Source organism: Carcharhinus amblyrhynchos, chromosome 1 (genome assembly GCF_965287045.1).
Source record: "Carcharhinus amblyrhynchos chromosome 1, sCarAmb.v2.hapA, whole genome shotgun sequence".
In the NCBI taxonomy this organism is placed as follows: Eukaryota; Metazoa; Chordata; class Chondrichthyes; order Carcharhiniformes; family Carcharhinidae; genus Carcharhinus; species Carcharhinus amblyrhynchos.
Window position 1 is genome coordinate 151565993 of NC_137324.1, and position 18922 is coordinate 151584914.

An 18922-nucleotide genomic window follows, 5' to 3' on the forward strand; every position below is an offset into this window, starting at 1 on the left:
GGTTAGTAGAATGTGACGAGTGGTAGCCAGAGGGATCAGTGCTGTGGCCCCAACTCTTCACAATTTATATAAATGATTTGGATGGTATGGTCGCTAAATTTGCTGATGACACAAAGAAAGGTAGGTAAGTAAATTATGAGGAGAACATAAGGAGGCTGCAAAAAGATATAGATAGGTGAGTGGTCAAAGATCTGGCAATTGGAATATAATGTGGCAAAATGTGAGGTGATCCCTTTTGACAGGACGAATAACAAAGGAGCATATTATCTAAGTAGCGAGAGATTGCAGAACTCTGGGTGTCCTCATGCATGAATCGCAAAAAGATTAATATGGAGGTGCCACAAGTGTTTAGCAAAGCTAGTAGAAAGTTATCGCTTATTGCTAAGGGAATTGAATCCAAGAGTAGGGGGATTATACTTCAGCTATACAGCTTATTTGGTGAGACCACACCTGAGTAATGTGTTTAGTATTAGTTTCCATATTTAAGGAAAGATGTAAATGCATTAGAAGCAAGTCAGAGAAGGTTTACTAGATTAATAACTGGAATAGGTAGGTTGTCTTGTAAGAAAAGGCTGGACAGGCTAGGCTTGTATCTGCTGGAGTTGAGAAGAGTAAGATGTGACTTGATTGAAAAGTATGGGATCCTGAGCGGACTCGACAGGGTGAATGTGGAAAGGATATTTCCTCTTGTGGGAGAATCTAGAACCCAAGTCACCATTTCAAAATAAAGGGTTGCCCATTTAGGACAGAGATGAGGAAAAACGTTTGGAATTCTCTTCCTTAAAATGTGGTTGACACAGTGTCCCCAAATATCTTTAGACCAGATGTAGATAGATTCTTGATAAGCAAGGGGGTGGAAGATTATTAGTGGTAGCCAGGAATGTGAAGTTGAGATCAAAACCAGTTCATCCATAATCTAATTGAATGGTGGAGCAAGCTCCAGGGATGGTTGGCCTATTCCTGCTCCTAGTTCATATGTAATATGTAAGTCATGTTGATTTAACTACCCTAGTCAATTTTAAATGTTAGGTTCAATATTTGTTTTTTGTTGTGAAGCTACTAGTGATTGATAGTAAGGAATTGATTCTTCAAACTGTTTATATCAACATGAGGTGAGGTGAGAGTGACAGCCCTTGACATCAAGATCGCATTTGACCAAGTGTGGCATTAAGGAACCCTAGCAGAACTGGAATCAATGAGTATCGGGGGGAAAACATTCCACTAGTTGGAGTCATACCTGGCGCATAGGAAGATGGTTGTGGTTGTGGAGGGTCAGTCATCTCAGCTGCAGGACATCTCTGCACTCAGGGTGGTGCTCTAGGCTCAACAATCTTCAGCTGCTTTATCAATGACCTTCCCTCCATCATAAGGTCAGAAGTGGGAATGTTCGCCAATGATTGCACAATGTTCAGCACCATTCATGACTTCTCAGATAGTGAAGCAGTCCATGTTCAAATGCAACAAGATCTGGAAAATATCCAGGCTTGGGCTCACAAGTGGCAAGTAACATTCACATTCTACAAATGCCAGGCAATTACTGTCACCAGTAAGAGATATTCTAACCCTTGGCATTCCATGGTGTTAACATCACTGAATTCCACCATTGTCAACATCTTTGGGGAATGACCAGAAACTCAACTAGACTCACCACATTAATGCAGTTAAGTTACATGAGCAGGTCAGAGACTAAGAATACTGAGACAAGTAACTCACCCCCTGACTCTCCAAAGCCTATCCACCATGTACAATAAGTCTCACAGCACCAGGTTAAAGTCCAACTGGTTTATTTGGTATCACGAGCTTTCGGAGCACTGCTCCTGCATCAGGTGAGTGGAGAGTTGGGTTCATTGGGTTCGCAAACACAACATTTATAGACAGAAACTTAACTGCAAGATAATGGTTGGAATGTGAGTCTTTAACAGATAAGACTAACATCAACCTTACGACTAGCATTCCAACTATTATCTTGTAAATGAGTATCTGTCTATATATGCCGTGTTTGTGAATCCAACTCTTCACCCACCTGATGAAGGAGCAGCACTCTGAAAGCTCATGACACAAATAAACCTGTTCAACTTTAACCTGGTGTTGTGAGACTTCTTACTTTGCAAATCCCAGTCCAATGCCAACATCTCCACATCATGACCATCTATAAGGCACAAGTCAGGAGTGTGATGGAACATTCCCCACTTGACTGGATGGGTGGAGCTCCAACAGCACTCAAGAAGCTTGACACCATTAGGGACAAAGCAGCCCACTTGATTGGCACCATATCTACAAACATCTACTTCCTCCACCATCGATGCTCAGTAACAGCAGTGTGTACTATCTACAAGATGCACTGCAGCAATTCACCAAAGATCCTTAGACAGCAACTTTGAAAACCATGACCACTTACAGCTAGAAGGATAAGGGCAGCAGATACATGGGAACATCATCACCTGCAAGTTCCCCTCCAAGCCACTCACCATCCTGACTTGGAAATATATCGCCATTCCTTAGCAGTCGCTGGGTCAAAATGCTGGAATTTCCTCCCTAACAGCATTGTGGGTCAAACCCATATGGATTTCAGGGATTCAAGAAGGCAGCTCACCATCACCACCTTAAGGGCAGTTAGGGACAGGCAATAAATGCTGGCCAGCCAGCGATGCCCATGTCCCACGAATGATTAAAAAATAACTTTTTTTATACCTGTCAAGTCATTTTGGAATCCTGCTGACTTTTATTGAGCACCTCAATATTTTCAAAAAACTTAAATAAGCAAGTAGATGTCAATGTTTTATTTTAACCTGTAGTCTTAACCTCCGGAAAAATAATATTTTTTAAAAGTGATGAAACTCTTGGAAAAACTTGAGATCTGAACTCTCTAGACATCCCACAATAGACAGTAAACTCCATAGTTAATATTATAATTAGTGTAAAACAAGGTGTCTTGCTGTTGTATTGTTCTCTCCAAAACTCCATTCATACACTTTCAGTAGAAGAATGCATTTGACAATGGGAAGTTGTTATAATTTTATGTCGGAAAGCCATCGTTGTTGTGTGCAATTTTCCAATCTTTCTCTAAGGGCTGAAGATTACAGAAAAATGGTAAAATTGCATTTTTGTGCCAACATGACAGATCAAGTAATCATGCATTTACATCAGCTAAATCTAAGAATCTTCTAATTATTTATATTACCTCTTGGAGATATATGTGATGATTGATTCATTCAAAAGAAATCACTCTTCTAATAATGGGAAGTATTCATGTGTAATGGACATATCAGATTTTTGTATTTAACCTGAAGTGTAGCAACCATCAACTATAAATAGAAACAATGTGTCTTTCATCGATGTTTCAGCAAATCTACCTCTAACTATGATGGATTATATTTTGCCAGCTGCTTTGTGCCTCATTTCCATTAACTTATTCTACTTTTTTAGGCTGAGAATGACCAAAAGAGATTACTTCAGCCCGATGTAATGTTAAAGTTTAAACCCGTATGTCCAAGAGTTAAGTTAGCTAATGATGATTAAGGACATTTTGTCCTCTGTTTAAAAAAGAGTATTCTCTTCAAAGTAAATATGCTTTAACATACAGGAGTTGCATGTTCTTTTTTCTGCCCAACCTTTCCTTGAACTATTCATTTCCGGTTTCATATGGCTTATTACAGTAAAGGAATGCACTTCCATTAAATTGTTTCTTTTCAAATTAAGAATTCAGATTTATGTATTTGAATAAATAAACTTTAGCACAGCGCATATTGGGCCAGAAATTACTGTCAAAATAACAGTGAGGTTAACAATGCCCACTAATGCACAAATTGAACAGCAACTTCAGGTGTCAGGAAATGCAGTTAAATGTGAAAACCTGGAAGTTGCTGTCTGAGATGTGCTTCTCTGCCAGTAGCTTCACAAGAACCAGCATATCGCTGTCTAAATCGCCATTGAAATCCATTCAATGCCATGATGCTCCTGTACCTACACCCAAACTAATCTCGCTCAAGAAGTTATTGCTTGTCCGTTTAAGCTCAAGTGCAAATTTTCCCATGCAATATGCTTTACTTTCTGCCAAACAACCTCACAAGCACTATTACAAATGTGGATTCTCATTCCTTTAACTTTTAACTGTTAGTGTAGACATGTTTTTCTGTTTTCTTGTTTCCTCAATCAAATCTTTTGTTCCTTTCTCTATTTCACTTTTTGTACCAGATTTGACATTGAATTGACTATTCTAAATTACAATTCCTGGTTCAAACTTTAGAAACTTCAATCTGATTAAAGAGATATACAGTTGGTTGCCTGTTTCATAAGTGCCAGAAGCCTATCACGCTCAGCCACTTGCAGGGCAAAGTTTCATGGAACTTAAATAGGCAAGGGTAAATCTTTCCTTTAGTGGCCACCTTCTTCCCATGAGCAGCAAATCTCTGATTGGCTGGGCAGGGCTTCCATCCCGGGGCCTTTGATCCCTGTGAAAAGAGGCAACATGGGTCTCTCATTGGCTCACAAGCTGGTCGAGACCCCTGCCAGCCCCATAAAATTCCTTCCCCCTTTGACTATTTGTTGCCAACTGCATCTATTCCTGTGTATCTCCATATATTTTGTTGAGTTTGCATTCCAGTTGTACTTAAATTGTTTCTTTTCAAATTAAGAATTCGGATTTATATGTTATGATGATGTATGGACAGAATAAGATTGTAGTATGCCATACAATTTGTCAAAAACATCCAGCTATATAATGTTATTTACACATGCACTTCCTGTCAAAAGACACATTCCTGTTGTTTCCATTTGTTTCACATAATTTCCATTATAACCTGTCTGTCATCATTAAACTCTTAATCCTAAAAGTAAAGGCAGAAAATTGCTTGAAATACAGAGCAAGTACATTAGCATATGTACCTGGGAAAGGCAGCATTTTACATTTCTGTTGTGTATGTGTACTATTTCATTATCTTGCCTTGGAATGATTCCTTGAAGCTTAATCTTCAAGACGGGCGGCTCTGTTCCTTAAATACCACTCGGACCTCCCAGCTGGATATTTAAGACAATTAATACTATTCTTCATAGTGCCATCTATGTAGGAACTGCAATAGGAAGATCCAAAATCTGGCTTTGGATTATTCTTTTATAGTCCTGTTTGTGGCTGCTACCTCCCCACTCCCACATCCAAAAATGACCATATTCCCCATTACATTTTCTCATCCAAGGAACTCTGTTAAACAGTTTTCTCCAGCTGTGAATATAAATTAAAATAAGTATTTATTTGAATTAAAACACATACCTTCATTGCTGAGGAAACCTCTTAAAAGTGCTAACCTTACCTCTGCCTTCTCCCTCCAGCAGACCATTAACACTGTTGTCCAATCATGGAAAAGATGGGAGCGGGAGTATTCATTAGAGTGCATCCCAAGCAGTGAACTGGGGCAATCTATATTGCATTTGGAATAAATACTCAGCTTCTTGTCAGATCGTGCAGATGTTGTTAAGCTATTGCAATACATTGTAATAAATCACATTTAGCATTTGATCAACTTTATATACCTATTACATTATACAGCAAAACATGTATCCTTCAATTCACTGAAAAAAGTGAGATTTATTAGTCTGTAATTTAAATTCAAGCATACATGATGCGTTGAATCTATTGTTACAATCACATTAAAGATAGTTAACATTTAAAGAGAAATTTTAACACTCAGTGATTAACTGGAAGAAATTATGCCACAAGTTTCTACCTGTTAAACCAAGTGAATTTAACTATTCAGAAGTAAATAAAGTAAACACTAAATAAACATTGTCTTTGGTGAACATGTACTGTACATCAAAAAATTTAATAAAACAAAACCACATATACTTTGTACTAAAATTCACCCTTTGTATTTATGACATCTCCAGAAAATCCTTAGCTACTTATCAAGCTTTTGAATTTTCTTTCACTTCCTGTGACCAAACCAAGTGACGCACTTCTCAGGACTATCTTTTCTCCTCCGCATTCCTCCTATACTCCACATATGAGCTTTCTTGGAGTCCTTTCATTAGCCTTCAACCAAGCAATCCTACACTGCTTCTTAAATACCTCCCAATCTTGGACATTCCAGTTCAAGCTTATGCTTTGCCCTTCACTACCCTCTTGCTTAATGCCTCCACCTCAGAAATGCCCTTAATGATAGCCCTTTCGCTTCTAGTCTACAGTTATTTTCCAGTTCTTAGCATATTCTGTCTTTGCCTGTTGAACTTAGGACTCATGCCAACCAACGTGGGTGCTTTTGTGTCATGGATTTATAATTGTTTCAAATAAGCAATGTAAACTTATATGGATTTACTGAAATAAAGATTAACAAAGAGCCTACAGATACTTTTAACAGCACTCAATGATAGACACAAATCTTAGAAGGCATGTTAATATTACCATTTCAACTATCTAAAGAAGAATTGAATAGAATGGGCTTGCCTATTATGATATGCCTGAGGCATGACAATTTTTGCTCTTGATTAAAAAAAAATTCCTGTACTGGTTGGAGTTGGGGGAATGACAAGGAATGAAAACTTCTGGTATAACAAGCCGAACAACTAGCATTGGTGCATTCAAAGCCAAGTCTCAAAAATGGCACACTCTGCATTCTTCTGACTTTACAGCAATTTAGTGTCTGACCTGACAGTTATGGACCTTACAGGACCCATTCACTTCTCTTGAGCACTGTTATGAAGCAGAAGGAGACCATTTAGCCCAACATGTCAACTGGCTCTCCAAATAAGCATTGTAACTTAGTGCCCATTCCCCCAACTTTTCCTTATATTCTTGCACATTGTTTAAATTCAGATAATCATCTAATACTCTCTTGAGTGCCTTGATTGAACCCATCTCCACCACACTTAAAGGCAGTGTGTTTCAGACCTGAACCACACGATGTGTTTTTCTCACATCATGTTTGCTTCTTTTTCAAATCACTTTAAGTTTGTGCCTCCTTGGTCTCAATTCTTTTATGAAAGGGAACAGTCTCTCCCTATCTACTCAGTCCAGCCCCCTCATGATTTTGAACACATCTATCAAATTTCCAGTTAGCTATCTTCTCTCCAAAGAGAACAGTCCCATCCTCTCCAATCTATCCTTGTAAATAAGTTTCTCATCCCTGGAACTGTTCTTGTTAAATTTCTTCTGCATTCACATCCTTCCTATGGAATGGAACCCAGAACTGTACATAGTAGTCCAACTAAGATCTAGCTAGTGTCTTGTATAAGTTCAGCATAAATTTTTCCTTATTTTGGAAGTGGGGTTTGTAATCCACTCCCCTATAAAATCCACCGTTGTGTGTTTTTCATTTTACATCCATACACCCCATAGTTTACTCAGACATGAGTTGTTCAGCCTCTTACCTGTATCTTAATATCAACTTTCTTGGTTCCATTTCTGTTAATACCCTTGGAACCAGTGTGATGACACAAGAAACAAATGGATACAAATTTATTTTTATACAGTTTTTGGAGGAGGATCAATAAATAACACTAAACTCATATATTTGGAACAACTACATCTAATTGGCTCTGATTGGGATGGTTAATACTAAATTAATAATTTGGAAGATGATGTTTACTCTAGATATGCCCTGGAAGAAAGATGAACAATATTGTTGATTATCACCTAGTGTGAACTACGTACTTGAACACAAGTATAAAGATGAGAAGAGTTCACAACACAATTGCATTATTCTATTCACTTCCCAACATGCACAAGTGCCTAAATGAGGGAAAGATAAATAAAATAAAGACTGGGATTTTCCGGCCCTGGTGTGGCAGGTGCAGCAAGCCAGCCAAAAGTTCTGTGGGACGGGAAGATCCCACAGGGGAGAGGCTGGAAAATCCCAGCCAAAGTTTTGAAAGTCTCATTATTCTAAAAATGGCATGCATATGTTAAATTGGTGAACTCTTCAGTGGGATAAGCTATGTACATTACATTTGTGTTTTGCTTTATTTGTTGCAGGTAAAACATGTGATGCCACTATTAACTACTGCGAGTGTAACCCTTGTTTTAACGAAGGAACATGCCAGAATCAAGCAACCGGTTATTATTGCCACTGTCCATTTGGTAAGGAATAACACTATGAACATGTATGCATGTATAGTATATAGAAGGTATGGTCTTTTTATACACATTCCTTAAGATGTGGATATTTACATTAAACAGATCCTAAAAGACAAATTGAGCTGAATATGTGGAATGGCCTTTTCTCATAAAATGCATAAATGAGTATGCATAAAATGGATATCCATTTATATTGGCTTTTGGTAAATCAAAATCATTTATAATCAACATAACGTGCCCTAATTATCTGCCTAAAACATCGTACATTGATTGTATTTGAGTAAGATTTAGTTTGATAAAACCGTTCTGTTGGTTTGAATGATGTAGCTTCATTTCAATTCACAGTTCAGGCTGATTCATGTATAATTATGAATAAGTAGTTGAAGTTTTGTTGTTTTACATTTTAAAGCCATATTACTTCCCCCTCACTGTGTTATTACAGTTTATTGCAGAGCTCTGAGCAGTTTCAGGAAGCATTGGTTATGTATAATACATAAACTTGCTCCAAGTTTAATTTGCAATATTTTATTCAACGTACAAAAACAAACAAGATTTATGCTTTGCATGAGTTGAACAACTGCCAGGTTGATTTACTAGCTCATACAGGAGTAACTAAACAGGAAAAGTACTTCATTGGCTGTAAAGCATATAGGGATACCCTGTGATGGCAAAACATGCTATATAAATGAATTGATTTGTTTCTTTTTTTCATTCTTGGCCCTATACGTGAAGGTTCTTGCATAATTTAAAGCATATTAATAACTGCGATTTTCAGAATGATCTATCAGAGTTGTGGCTCAGACTGTATTTGCAGTGGTCTGAAGTCATATCTGGACTGTAACCAGAGAAAATTGTGGATGACACGAGTAGAAATTGTTTTAAGATTTCATTCTACAGTTGTCAGAAAGACACTGTCTCCTTCCTCCTCCCTTCGGTTTATTCTGACATTCTATTTCTTTTCCACCCCCTATTTCATGTTCTTGATTTTCTCCCCAACCCTAGTCACACAAACATATTTCTCCCATCTCCAGTCCAACCCTACTTCGACTATTCCTTTCTTTCCCTCAATTTACCCTGTATCCATAGACCAGAATTTACTCTGATATCTCACCTCTCTTTCCAGCGTAAATTCGCATTCTTCTCCTACCTTCTCAGGTTCATGCTGGTACTGTTCTTCCTCTTCATCACCAATTCCAAGTCACACTTCGAAGGGCAGGAAATCACTTACAAAATCAGTGAATATGGACTGGGAAGTCAGTAGAGAATGGTTCCATGGTGGGTGTTGGGATGAGATGAACTTGGCGATAGCTAATGTTCACTTAAGGGCCTCCTTTCAGGTCGCTGATATTCAGTAGCACTCAATATCTGATCAAGGGACCCAGCACCCACTGGGCTGCTGAAGCTTGTCTCCTGCCCTTGCCTCTGATTCCTTCCCTCTCCTGCAACCCCCATTCTGCCCTCACTCACCTTGACTTAGAACATAGAACATTACAGCGCAGTACAGGCCCTTCGGCCCTCGATGTTGCGCCGATCAGTGGAACCAATCTAATGACCCTCTAACCTAAACTATTCCAATGTTATCCATATGCCTATCCACTGACCATTTGAATGCCCTTAAAGTTGGCGAGTCCACAGCTGCTGCAGGCAGGTCATTCCATGCCCTTACTACCCTCTGAGTAAAGAACCTACCTCTGATGTCCATCCTATAATTACCACCCCTCAATTTAAAGCTATGTCCCCTCGTATTAGCCATCACCATCTGAGGAAAAAGGCTCTCATTGTCCACCCTATCTAACCTTCTGATCATCTTGTATGCCTCAATTAGGTCACCTCTTAACCTTCTCTCTAATGAAAATAACCTCAAGTCCCTCAGCCTTTCCTCGTAAGACCTTCCCATCATACCAGGCAACATCCTGGTAAACCTCCTCTGCACCCTTTCCAATGCCTCCACATCTTTCTTATAATGCGGCGACCAGAGCTGTATGCAATACTCCAAGTGCGGCCGCGCCAGAGTTTTGTACAGTTGCAACATGACCTCACAGCTCTGAAATTCAATCCCTCTACTAATAAAAGCTAACATGCCATATGCCTTCTTAACAACCTTATCAACCTGGGTGCCAATTTCAGGGATCTATGCACATGTACACCGAGATCTCTCTGCTCGTCGACACTACCAAGAGTACTTCCATTAACCCTATATTCTGTACTCCTGTTACTCTTACCAAAGTGAATCACCTCACACTTTTCCGTATTAAACTCCATTTGCCACCTCTCAGCCCAGCTCTGCAGCTTATCTATGCCCCTCTGCAAACTGTAACATCCATCCTCACTGCCTACAACGCCTCTGACTTTGGTGTCGTCAGCAAATTTACTAACCCATTCTTCTACACTCTCATCTAGGTCGTTTATAAAAATGACAAACAGCAATGGCCCCAAAACAGATCCCTGGGGTACGCCACTTGTAACTGAACTCCAGGTTGAATATTTCCCACCCTCTGTCTTCTATCAGCTAGCCAATTCCTGATCCAAACTGCTAAATCACCCTCAATCCCATGCATCTGCATTTTCTGCAGTAGCCTACCATGGGGAACCTTATCAAATGCTTTGCTAAAATCCATATACACCACGTCAACTGCCTTACCCTTATCCACCTCTTTGGTCACCTTTTCAAAAAACTTGATAAGGTTTGTGAGGCACGACCTACCCTTCACAAAACCGTGTTGACTATCCCGAATCAATTTATTTCTCTTTAGATGATTATAAATCCTATCCCTTATAATTCTTTCCAAAATTTTGTCCACAACAGAAGTAAGGCTCACCGGTCTATAATCCCAGGATGGTCTCTACTCCCCTTCTTGAACAAGGCGACTTGGGGTCCTTTATTTGAAGCTGGGTCCATGGTGGGTGATTATTTGCCCTCTGGGTCCTTAATCTAAGGGAAGGTCTGATACTGACCACTTAAGTGCCTAATTGGCACTTAATTCCAATGTGCCTTCACCAAGAATAGTGATGCAGAGCTCCCACTGATCCTTCAAACATAATGCAGACATTAAATTGCACCCATTAGATTTAGAACGCCACATGTACCCTTCAGAGTTCTTCACAGTTTATTTTCAAATGGACTGGCAGTTCATGAAAGTAAGTCTGGAATTCCTTCCCCACCCCTATTCACTCTGAATGATAGAAAATTGGGCCCAAAATCATATGGTCCAGAACATACTCTGCTGGAGGCCAGTAATTAAATTTGGTTCTCGTAAGGGAAGTGAGTTTGATGTCAAAGCAAAGCAGCACAGTGGTCATGATGTCAGACACGACGCTAATTTGCATTCAGCATTGAGTGAGTGCAGGGAAGCACAGTATTAAGTTTACTGAAGGAGACTTCATTCATATCAGTATAACTGGGCCATTTTCTGTGACTCAACATGCAAAGCCCAGACAGCTTTGACTGGAACAGCATTACACTGTGGTCTGATCAGAACAGGAATTTCAGGCTTTGTCACAAGCCAGCTCAGCTCAGCACTCCAAAGATACTCACTCTCCCAATGTAAATTACAATTGGAAGTACAGTCTCCACAACATCTGGAAAAATGTTCCTAATCATTCTGTTTGCTAACTTGTACAAAAACTATTGCCATCATGCATTAAAATGAAGTCCTTAAGGTTGAAATCATTGCCAGTATATGTTATGGCAGACCACCAGCAAGAAATTAAGGTGATTCAAACCACATTGGATACTGCTACATATTAAATGCTGAGAGCTGTACTCTTTACTGTCATTTTATTCAAGACAAATCACAATTATCCCGTCACCTTATTGGTATTTGTACAAAACGTTTGTATAAACTAGCTTATAGTGCAGCACTTAGCCTGTTTATAATGGCAACTCATCACATTAAATGTTGGAATATAAACTAGATACTCCAGATAGTTTATACAAACTGATTCCAGGAGGTTAAATATGAACATATGAATTAGGAGCAGGAGTAGGCCATTCAGCCCCTCGAGCCTCTTTCTCCATTCAATCCGATCTGTGGCCTCAACTCCACTTCCTGCCTACCCTTTGACTCCTTTGTAGTCAACAATCCATCAGCCTCTGCCTTAAAAAAATATCTAATGTCCCTATCTCCCCCACTGTCTGGGGAAGAGAATTCACAGGGTCACAAATGTCTCCTGGTCTCCATCTTAAATAGGAGACCACTTAATTTAAAACTGTGTCCCCGAGTTCTTGTCTCTCCCACAAGGGGAGACATCCTATCAGCATCCATTCTACCAAGTCCCCTCAGGATCTTATATGTTTTAATAAGATCACATTTCAAACCTTCTAAGCTCCATTGGTTATGGATCCAACTTGTCCAATCTTTCCGCATAACTCACTCATTCCAGAAATCAGTCAAGCAAACCTTCTTTGAATTGGTAATGAAACTATGTCTTTTCTTAAATAAAGAAACCAAAACTGTACACAGTACTTCAGATTGTACCAACACCCTGTGCAAACATAGCAAAACTATTTACTTCTATATTCCATCCCATTCCCATTCGCATTCCCATGAGTGGCAACACTCCATTTGCTTTCCCAATCACTTGCCATACTTGCACACATTAACTTTTTGTGATTCATGTACAGAGGTACCAGGACATCCAGATCCTTCTGTATCGTAGAGATCTGCAAGCTCTCTCCATTTAAACAATATACTACTTTTCTACTCTTCCTGCCAAAGTGGACAAGTTCACGCCTACCCACATCGTAGTCCATCTCCCAAGCTTTTGCCTACCCAATTAACCTAGTTGAATCCCTTTGCAGACTCCTTGTGTCCTTTTCACAATTTTCTAGCCTGTCTATCTTTGTAACATCAGCAAATTCAACAATTATACATAGATTATAAATAGGCAAGACTCCAAAACTATGGCGTTCCCCTCATTAGAAGAAGCCAATCTGAAAAGGACCCATTTATGCCTTCTCCCTCCTTTTAGCAACTAATCCTCTATCCATGCCAATATGTTACTGTCTACACTCTCTTTACCACCCTAGTTATAGGGCTTGCCAGAATAATGGTCCCAGTCCCAACCTGTTGGACAGCTGCAAAGACTGAGGATCCTTTACTTATAAATTCACAATCCTCTTATCTGCATCACACCCTGTTGTCCATGACACTGACCAAATCAGACAATCTTATCCTAAAGTGTGTGACCACCTCTTGGAACAAAATGTCCAGATAGCTTTCCGCTCCCTGATATGACACACTGTCTGCAGGTCAGCCTCCAACTCAGTGACTCTGTGCTGAATTTCCATGAGCCACAGACACTTAGTGAAGGCGTGTTTGTTCTGGATCGACCACGACCTCCCACCTTCTACAATCACAACACATTATGTGCCCTGCCATTTTTATTATGTGTTAATTTGCTTGATTAATTTGTAATCAATAAATCCTGTTACTCTCAATAAGAATTACTACTGCTAGTAAACCTTACTACTAATAAAAGCTTACAATTACAAATAAATTATATGACCTTTGAGCGATTAATAACCAAAATACTCACCAACTAATCACTGACCTGGGTTCCTGTGACGCCATCTGTTTTATTAAACAGATATGATTGGCAAAATGTGCTGTGAGACCTCAAACATACACATTTATTGGAAGGTGACCCTTTAAGATACTGCATTTCAGAACATATGTTGAGCCTGAATATATTGCGGATTAAACAAAAAACTTTAGAAGTACTGGTAATCCTATAGGGCAACACAGTGGCACAGTGGTTAGCACTGCTGATTCACAGCGCCAGGGACCCGGGTTCAATTCCTAGCTTGAGTCACTGTCTGTGCGGAATCTGTATGTTCTCCCCCTGTCTGCTGGGTTTCCTTCAGGTGCTCTGGTTCCTCCCACAGTCCAAAAGGTGCTAGATGGATGCATTGACATTGATAAATTCTCCCTCAGTGTACCTGAACTGGTGCCAGTGTGGCAACTAGGGGATTTTCACAGTAATTTCATTACAGTGTTAATGTAAGCCTTGTGACACTAATGAAAAAACTTTATGTTGTCATAATAAGTCATAGGGTCCAAAGAAGAAGTTCTGTGCACTCCCCTTTCACCTTAAAGATCTAGGTTTCAATCTTGACTACACATATGGGTGAAATTCACTTCTCCAACAGCCCAGTGTGAAATGTATATGGGCAATTTCCACCAGATTCTAACTGGTGATAGTTCACTATACAAAAAACCTTTATCATTTTGTCATTACACTGGCAAATTTACTTAGAAATGCCAAAATTATGGATAGCTTGGGAAGTGGACATATTGGGTAAGATTTGAACTAATTCAAAACACATCCACTTACACAGAGTTAGCATTAGGCCAATTAGCACTGTTCTGAAGTGTGGATTAACTTGTGTTGCTTTTTTTCATTTGTTCATGGGACATGGGTGTTGCTGGCTAGCCAGCATTATTGCCCCTCCCTAGTTGCCCTTGAAGGGTAGTTGAGAGTCAACCACATTGCTGTGGCTCGGGTGACAGATTTCCTTCTACAAAGGATATTAGTGGACCAGATGCATTTTTCTGACAATTGACAATGGTTTCACGGTCATCAATAGATTCTTAATTCCAGATTTTTTTATTGAATTCAAATTCCACCATCTGCCGTGGTGGGATTCGAACCTGGGTCCTCAGCACGTTAACTGAGTTTCTGGATTAATAGTCTAGTGATAATACCACTACGCCATTACCTCCTTTTGTGAAGGCTACTATGGTTAGCATCTAATCCAAGTACAAGCAATATTGGTACTGAAGTGCCCCATTACAAAGCACTGATGTACTTTATCTTGATGAGCATGCAAAAAAAGTCTAAGCTGTCATAGGACCTTGTGCCATTCTCAATTTCTTTATTAATTATGTAAGGAATACATACATGACAGGCAGAATGCATTAAGGTCTGTTGCCCAAGAGTTTTTGAATCATTAGAGCAAAACTTTAATCATCACCAAAAAAATGTAGTCTATAGCAAGTGATTTGTTGCATGATGTACCATGACAAGTGGCTGCGCTGAAAGGAATCAGCATAATGTATAATCCAAAAAGCTCAATTTAGTCTAGAAAGTATCTGAGAAAATGTCCATGCTGACCCCTGAGTAAACCTGAGTAATAATAAATCACCAAGCTTACATTACAGTCATTGCACATTCCAATCCTTATTTAATATTTTATAATGCGTAAGGTGAATGTGGGTGCAAATGGGGCGGATCATCTTCAGAACTGAAATAGAGGCAGAGGCTACATTCCCCAAGTTTATTCCCCATTTCTGACCCATGTGTATTAGCAGGAAATTCACAATCTTGTTCATTTTAAAATAATGATCATTGATTGTAATAATCATTACTTACAAAAACAGATGATACAAGTAACCAGGGATTTGGATGCCATTATATATTGCTCATTTTCTTGGACATTATTATTCCATGTTACTCCTCTCGTCAACAAAATAACTTACATTTATATAGCAATTTCATTGTGAGAAATGCCCCAAGAAGTATAGAAATTGGATTAAGGAAAACCCTCATTTTTTTGTGAGAAAATGGTTTAAACAGCCTGAGTGGAGTCATTAGGCAGATAAATTGTGCAAACCTTCTACACATCACAAATAGCAATTCTACAATCTCAAAATACTTACATAACTTGCATCTGCTCCATTCAGGTATCAGCTGCCTCATTTCTTTAAATGAGAGTCAACTTTGACTTCAGTGGTAATACAACATGGGCAACAGCAAATTTACAGACCATTTCATTCCCCACGCAATTGTTCTTTCGTGGAATCACTGCAGAGGGCAGTCGAACAGAGTGTAAAACAACTGCTAATACTCAATTGCCAATTTGATCATCGCCTGAACGGAGAATTACCACTGAAATGCACACACTGCTATGATACTGATGAGGTTATTAGTCACAATCTCACAGCATTGCACACAGGTATCAGGTGCAGTATTCAGTTCAAGTTGGTTTTAGAGGGTGAACTTATGCCAAGCTGTAAAAGAGGAAATGAGGGAGAGGCAAGAGGAGGACAGCTGGAATGAGATGGGAGGGAGAGGGACAAAGCTATTGTGGATAGGAACAGTCAAACAGGATAGAAAGAAGAATTGCAAGGATGTCGAGTGCAGTGAGTTGGGATAATGAAAAAGAGTGGGAAAAACCTGTATAAGGAGGTGTTGGCCCAAAGTTATCTGCTACTGGTGTGTAAGGTTTACAGACTAGAAAGGACCATTAACACATAAAGGAACTGAAATACCTTTAAGGAGTGGAAGTAGCTCAAAAGGTTTATCGGCAGGAAAGAGAAAGAAACAAACATGAAGAGGGTTCTTTTTAATCAGAAGGGTATGTTACCAACCTCAAAACATGCTTCAGAAAGGCTTAGCAACATGGAAGGGTTTGATGCTTGACAGCCAGGGGCTGTGAATAGGATTCGAAGAACTAGGGTTTTTGGGGGTTTGGAAGTTGGTAATCAGGAAAGATAAAGTTGACTTGGATGCATTCTATCAAAGGTCCAGTTAAAATTGAACGGCCTTTGAGATTCACCACCATGTATCTTTAGTTTCAAGGTAGAAGTCTGCATTTGAAAGCTTTCTTTCAAACTTTCATTGCACAGCGGTCTTCTTTAGAATTTCTCAGCATGTTCTGACCAAGGGTAACACTATTAGGATTCCAGGCAGTTTGGTAGATGGCCGAGAGGGCCTCAACAGTTCTTCCTTTTGTTATAAAATGCCAAATAAAATCATAACCACAGATTTTGAGTTTGTTGTTGTGATTGCTGCCACCTCGTGAAGTAGATAATTTAAAACAGCAGGGCCAAAGGAATAGACAGCTGTGTTCTGCCCTTTTCACTACCGCAGTGTGCATGCAAAACTTTCATGCAAGAATTTCCAGAAACATTTGAGACAGTTAAATATTACTTTTTGGCAGCCCATGCACTGGAGTGTCACAAGTACGATGTATACTATTACAGTTTCCACATGAGAGGAGGCTGGGACGGGACAGAGTTTTCTCTTAACTTTTCTGAATCCAAATTTCAGAGATGAAACATTGCAATACTTAAATATTCTCTTAATTATTGGAAAAGAAGAGTAAATATTTTGCTATATCAGTACAATATGCAAGAGTGCTGTGTAATGTTCCATGATAATACAGTTTTCATTATCCATGGTGACACAGTTTTCGTTGTCCATGGTGATACAGTTGGCATTGTCCATGGTAACAGTTGGCATTGTCCATGGTAACACAGCTGGCATTGCCCTCCTGTTGTCTGGCAGAGATCAGACTACTCTACGCAAAACAAAATTTGAACTTGGAAATCACTTGCTGTTTTTATGACTCAGTGGGTGAATGTGGAAGCAAAAAGACCAGTCGTTAGTACGCAACTTCTTGCGTTATGTCATACTGATTAAAAACAGATGGCATTGTCCATGCTAATGCAGTTGGTATTATCCATGGTGATACAGTTGGCATTGTCCATGGTGATACAGTTGACATTGTCCATGGTAACACAGTTGACATCCTTCATGGTAATATAGTTGGCATTGTCATGGTAATATAATTTTCATTGTCCATGGTGATACAGTTGGCATTGTCCATGGTGATACAGTTGGCATTGTCCATGGTGATACAGTTGGCATTGTCCATGGTGGTACAGTTGGCATTGTCCATGGTGATACAGTTGGCATTGTCCATGGTGATACAGTTGGCATTGTCCATGGTGATACAGTTGACATTGTCCATGGTGATACAGTTGACATTGTCCATGGTAACACAGTTGACATTGTCCATGGTAACACAGTTGACATTGTCCATGGTAACACAGTTGACATTGTCCATGGTAACACAGTTGACATTGTCCATGGTAACACAGTTGACATTGTCCATGGTAACACAGTTGACATCGTCCATGGTAATATAGTTGCCATTGTCTATGGCAAAACAGTCGCCATTGTCGGTGGTAACGCAGTCGCCATTGTCGGTGGTAACGCAGTTGGCATCATTATATATCAGAGCTTATCAAAAAAAAGAGAATTTTGCTGCACACAATTTTTTGAGGGATTGAAACCATTAATAGGAAACTCCCAACAATAGTATTTCAAGATTCAAGTTGAAAAGCTTTATCCTATTTTTCTTCTGGAATCTGACATTTTTAAACGATTTTTATTCAAACAGTGGTATATTAATAAGATGATGAAGGAATTGACTAGAGTGAATTACTGTGGATGAGAACTGAATTAATATCAGTAGAAGTCACAGACCAGGATGTTTTAGCAATCTTAACATTTCAAATTTAGGCCCGGATTTTTGCTGCCAGGTGGGTTGTACAGAGTCAGGACATGTCCTGCCTCAGCAGACCTGACCCAAGAGAAAGAGGCCAAGAAGTTGTGACTTCTAACGCCTGCCTTTTCACATTCCATACCCTCTATGCAAACCTTTGCCTCTGTACCCACTTCCAAAAGGATCCACACACCCAATGCTCTCTACCCAACTTTCATGGCCCCTCATGACCTGTATGCCTCTTTATGCTCTACCAGCCCCTACATACGCCTCAACCCATCCTACAGCCCTTCTTGCCTCTATGTCAACCCATGTCCTCCATTCATCCCCATGGATCTTTACAGCCCCTAAGCCAGCTCAGCCATGGTAAGCCAAGCCACGCTCCAAACATTATTCTTTATCCTTATCCCCTTCATGTCAATGTCAACTGTATCCACTTTGGGCGTACATTAAGAGACATGCTGACAAAAAATAGTTAGTTATTTGTTTATTGATGACATCACTACTTAAATAAACACTGATAAAAACTTTTAATACATTTAAATTATTTAAATTGATCTCTT

At 39.5% G+C, this 18922-nt stretch overlaps 1 protein-coding gene across 1 annotated transcript in view; it reads left to right on the forward strand.

The window, feature by feature from the left end:
- Positions 1-18922, forward strand: part of fat4 (FAT atypical cadherin 4) — a 317517-nt gene that overhangs the window by 241402 nt on the left and 57193 nt on the right. The window contains 1 exon segment of the mRNA XM_080193732.1: positions 7964-8068. Within this exon segment, the coding sequence (XP_080049858.1) occupies positions 7964-8068 (105 nt within the window).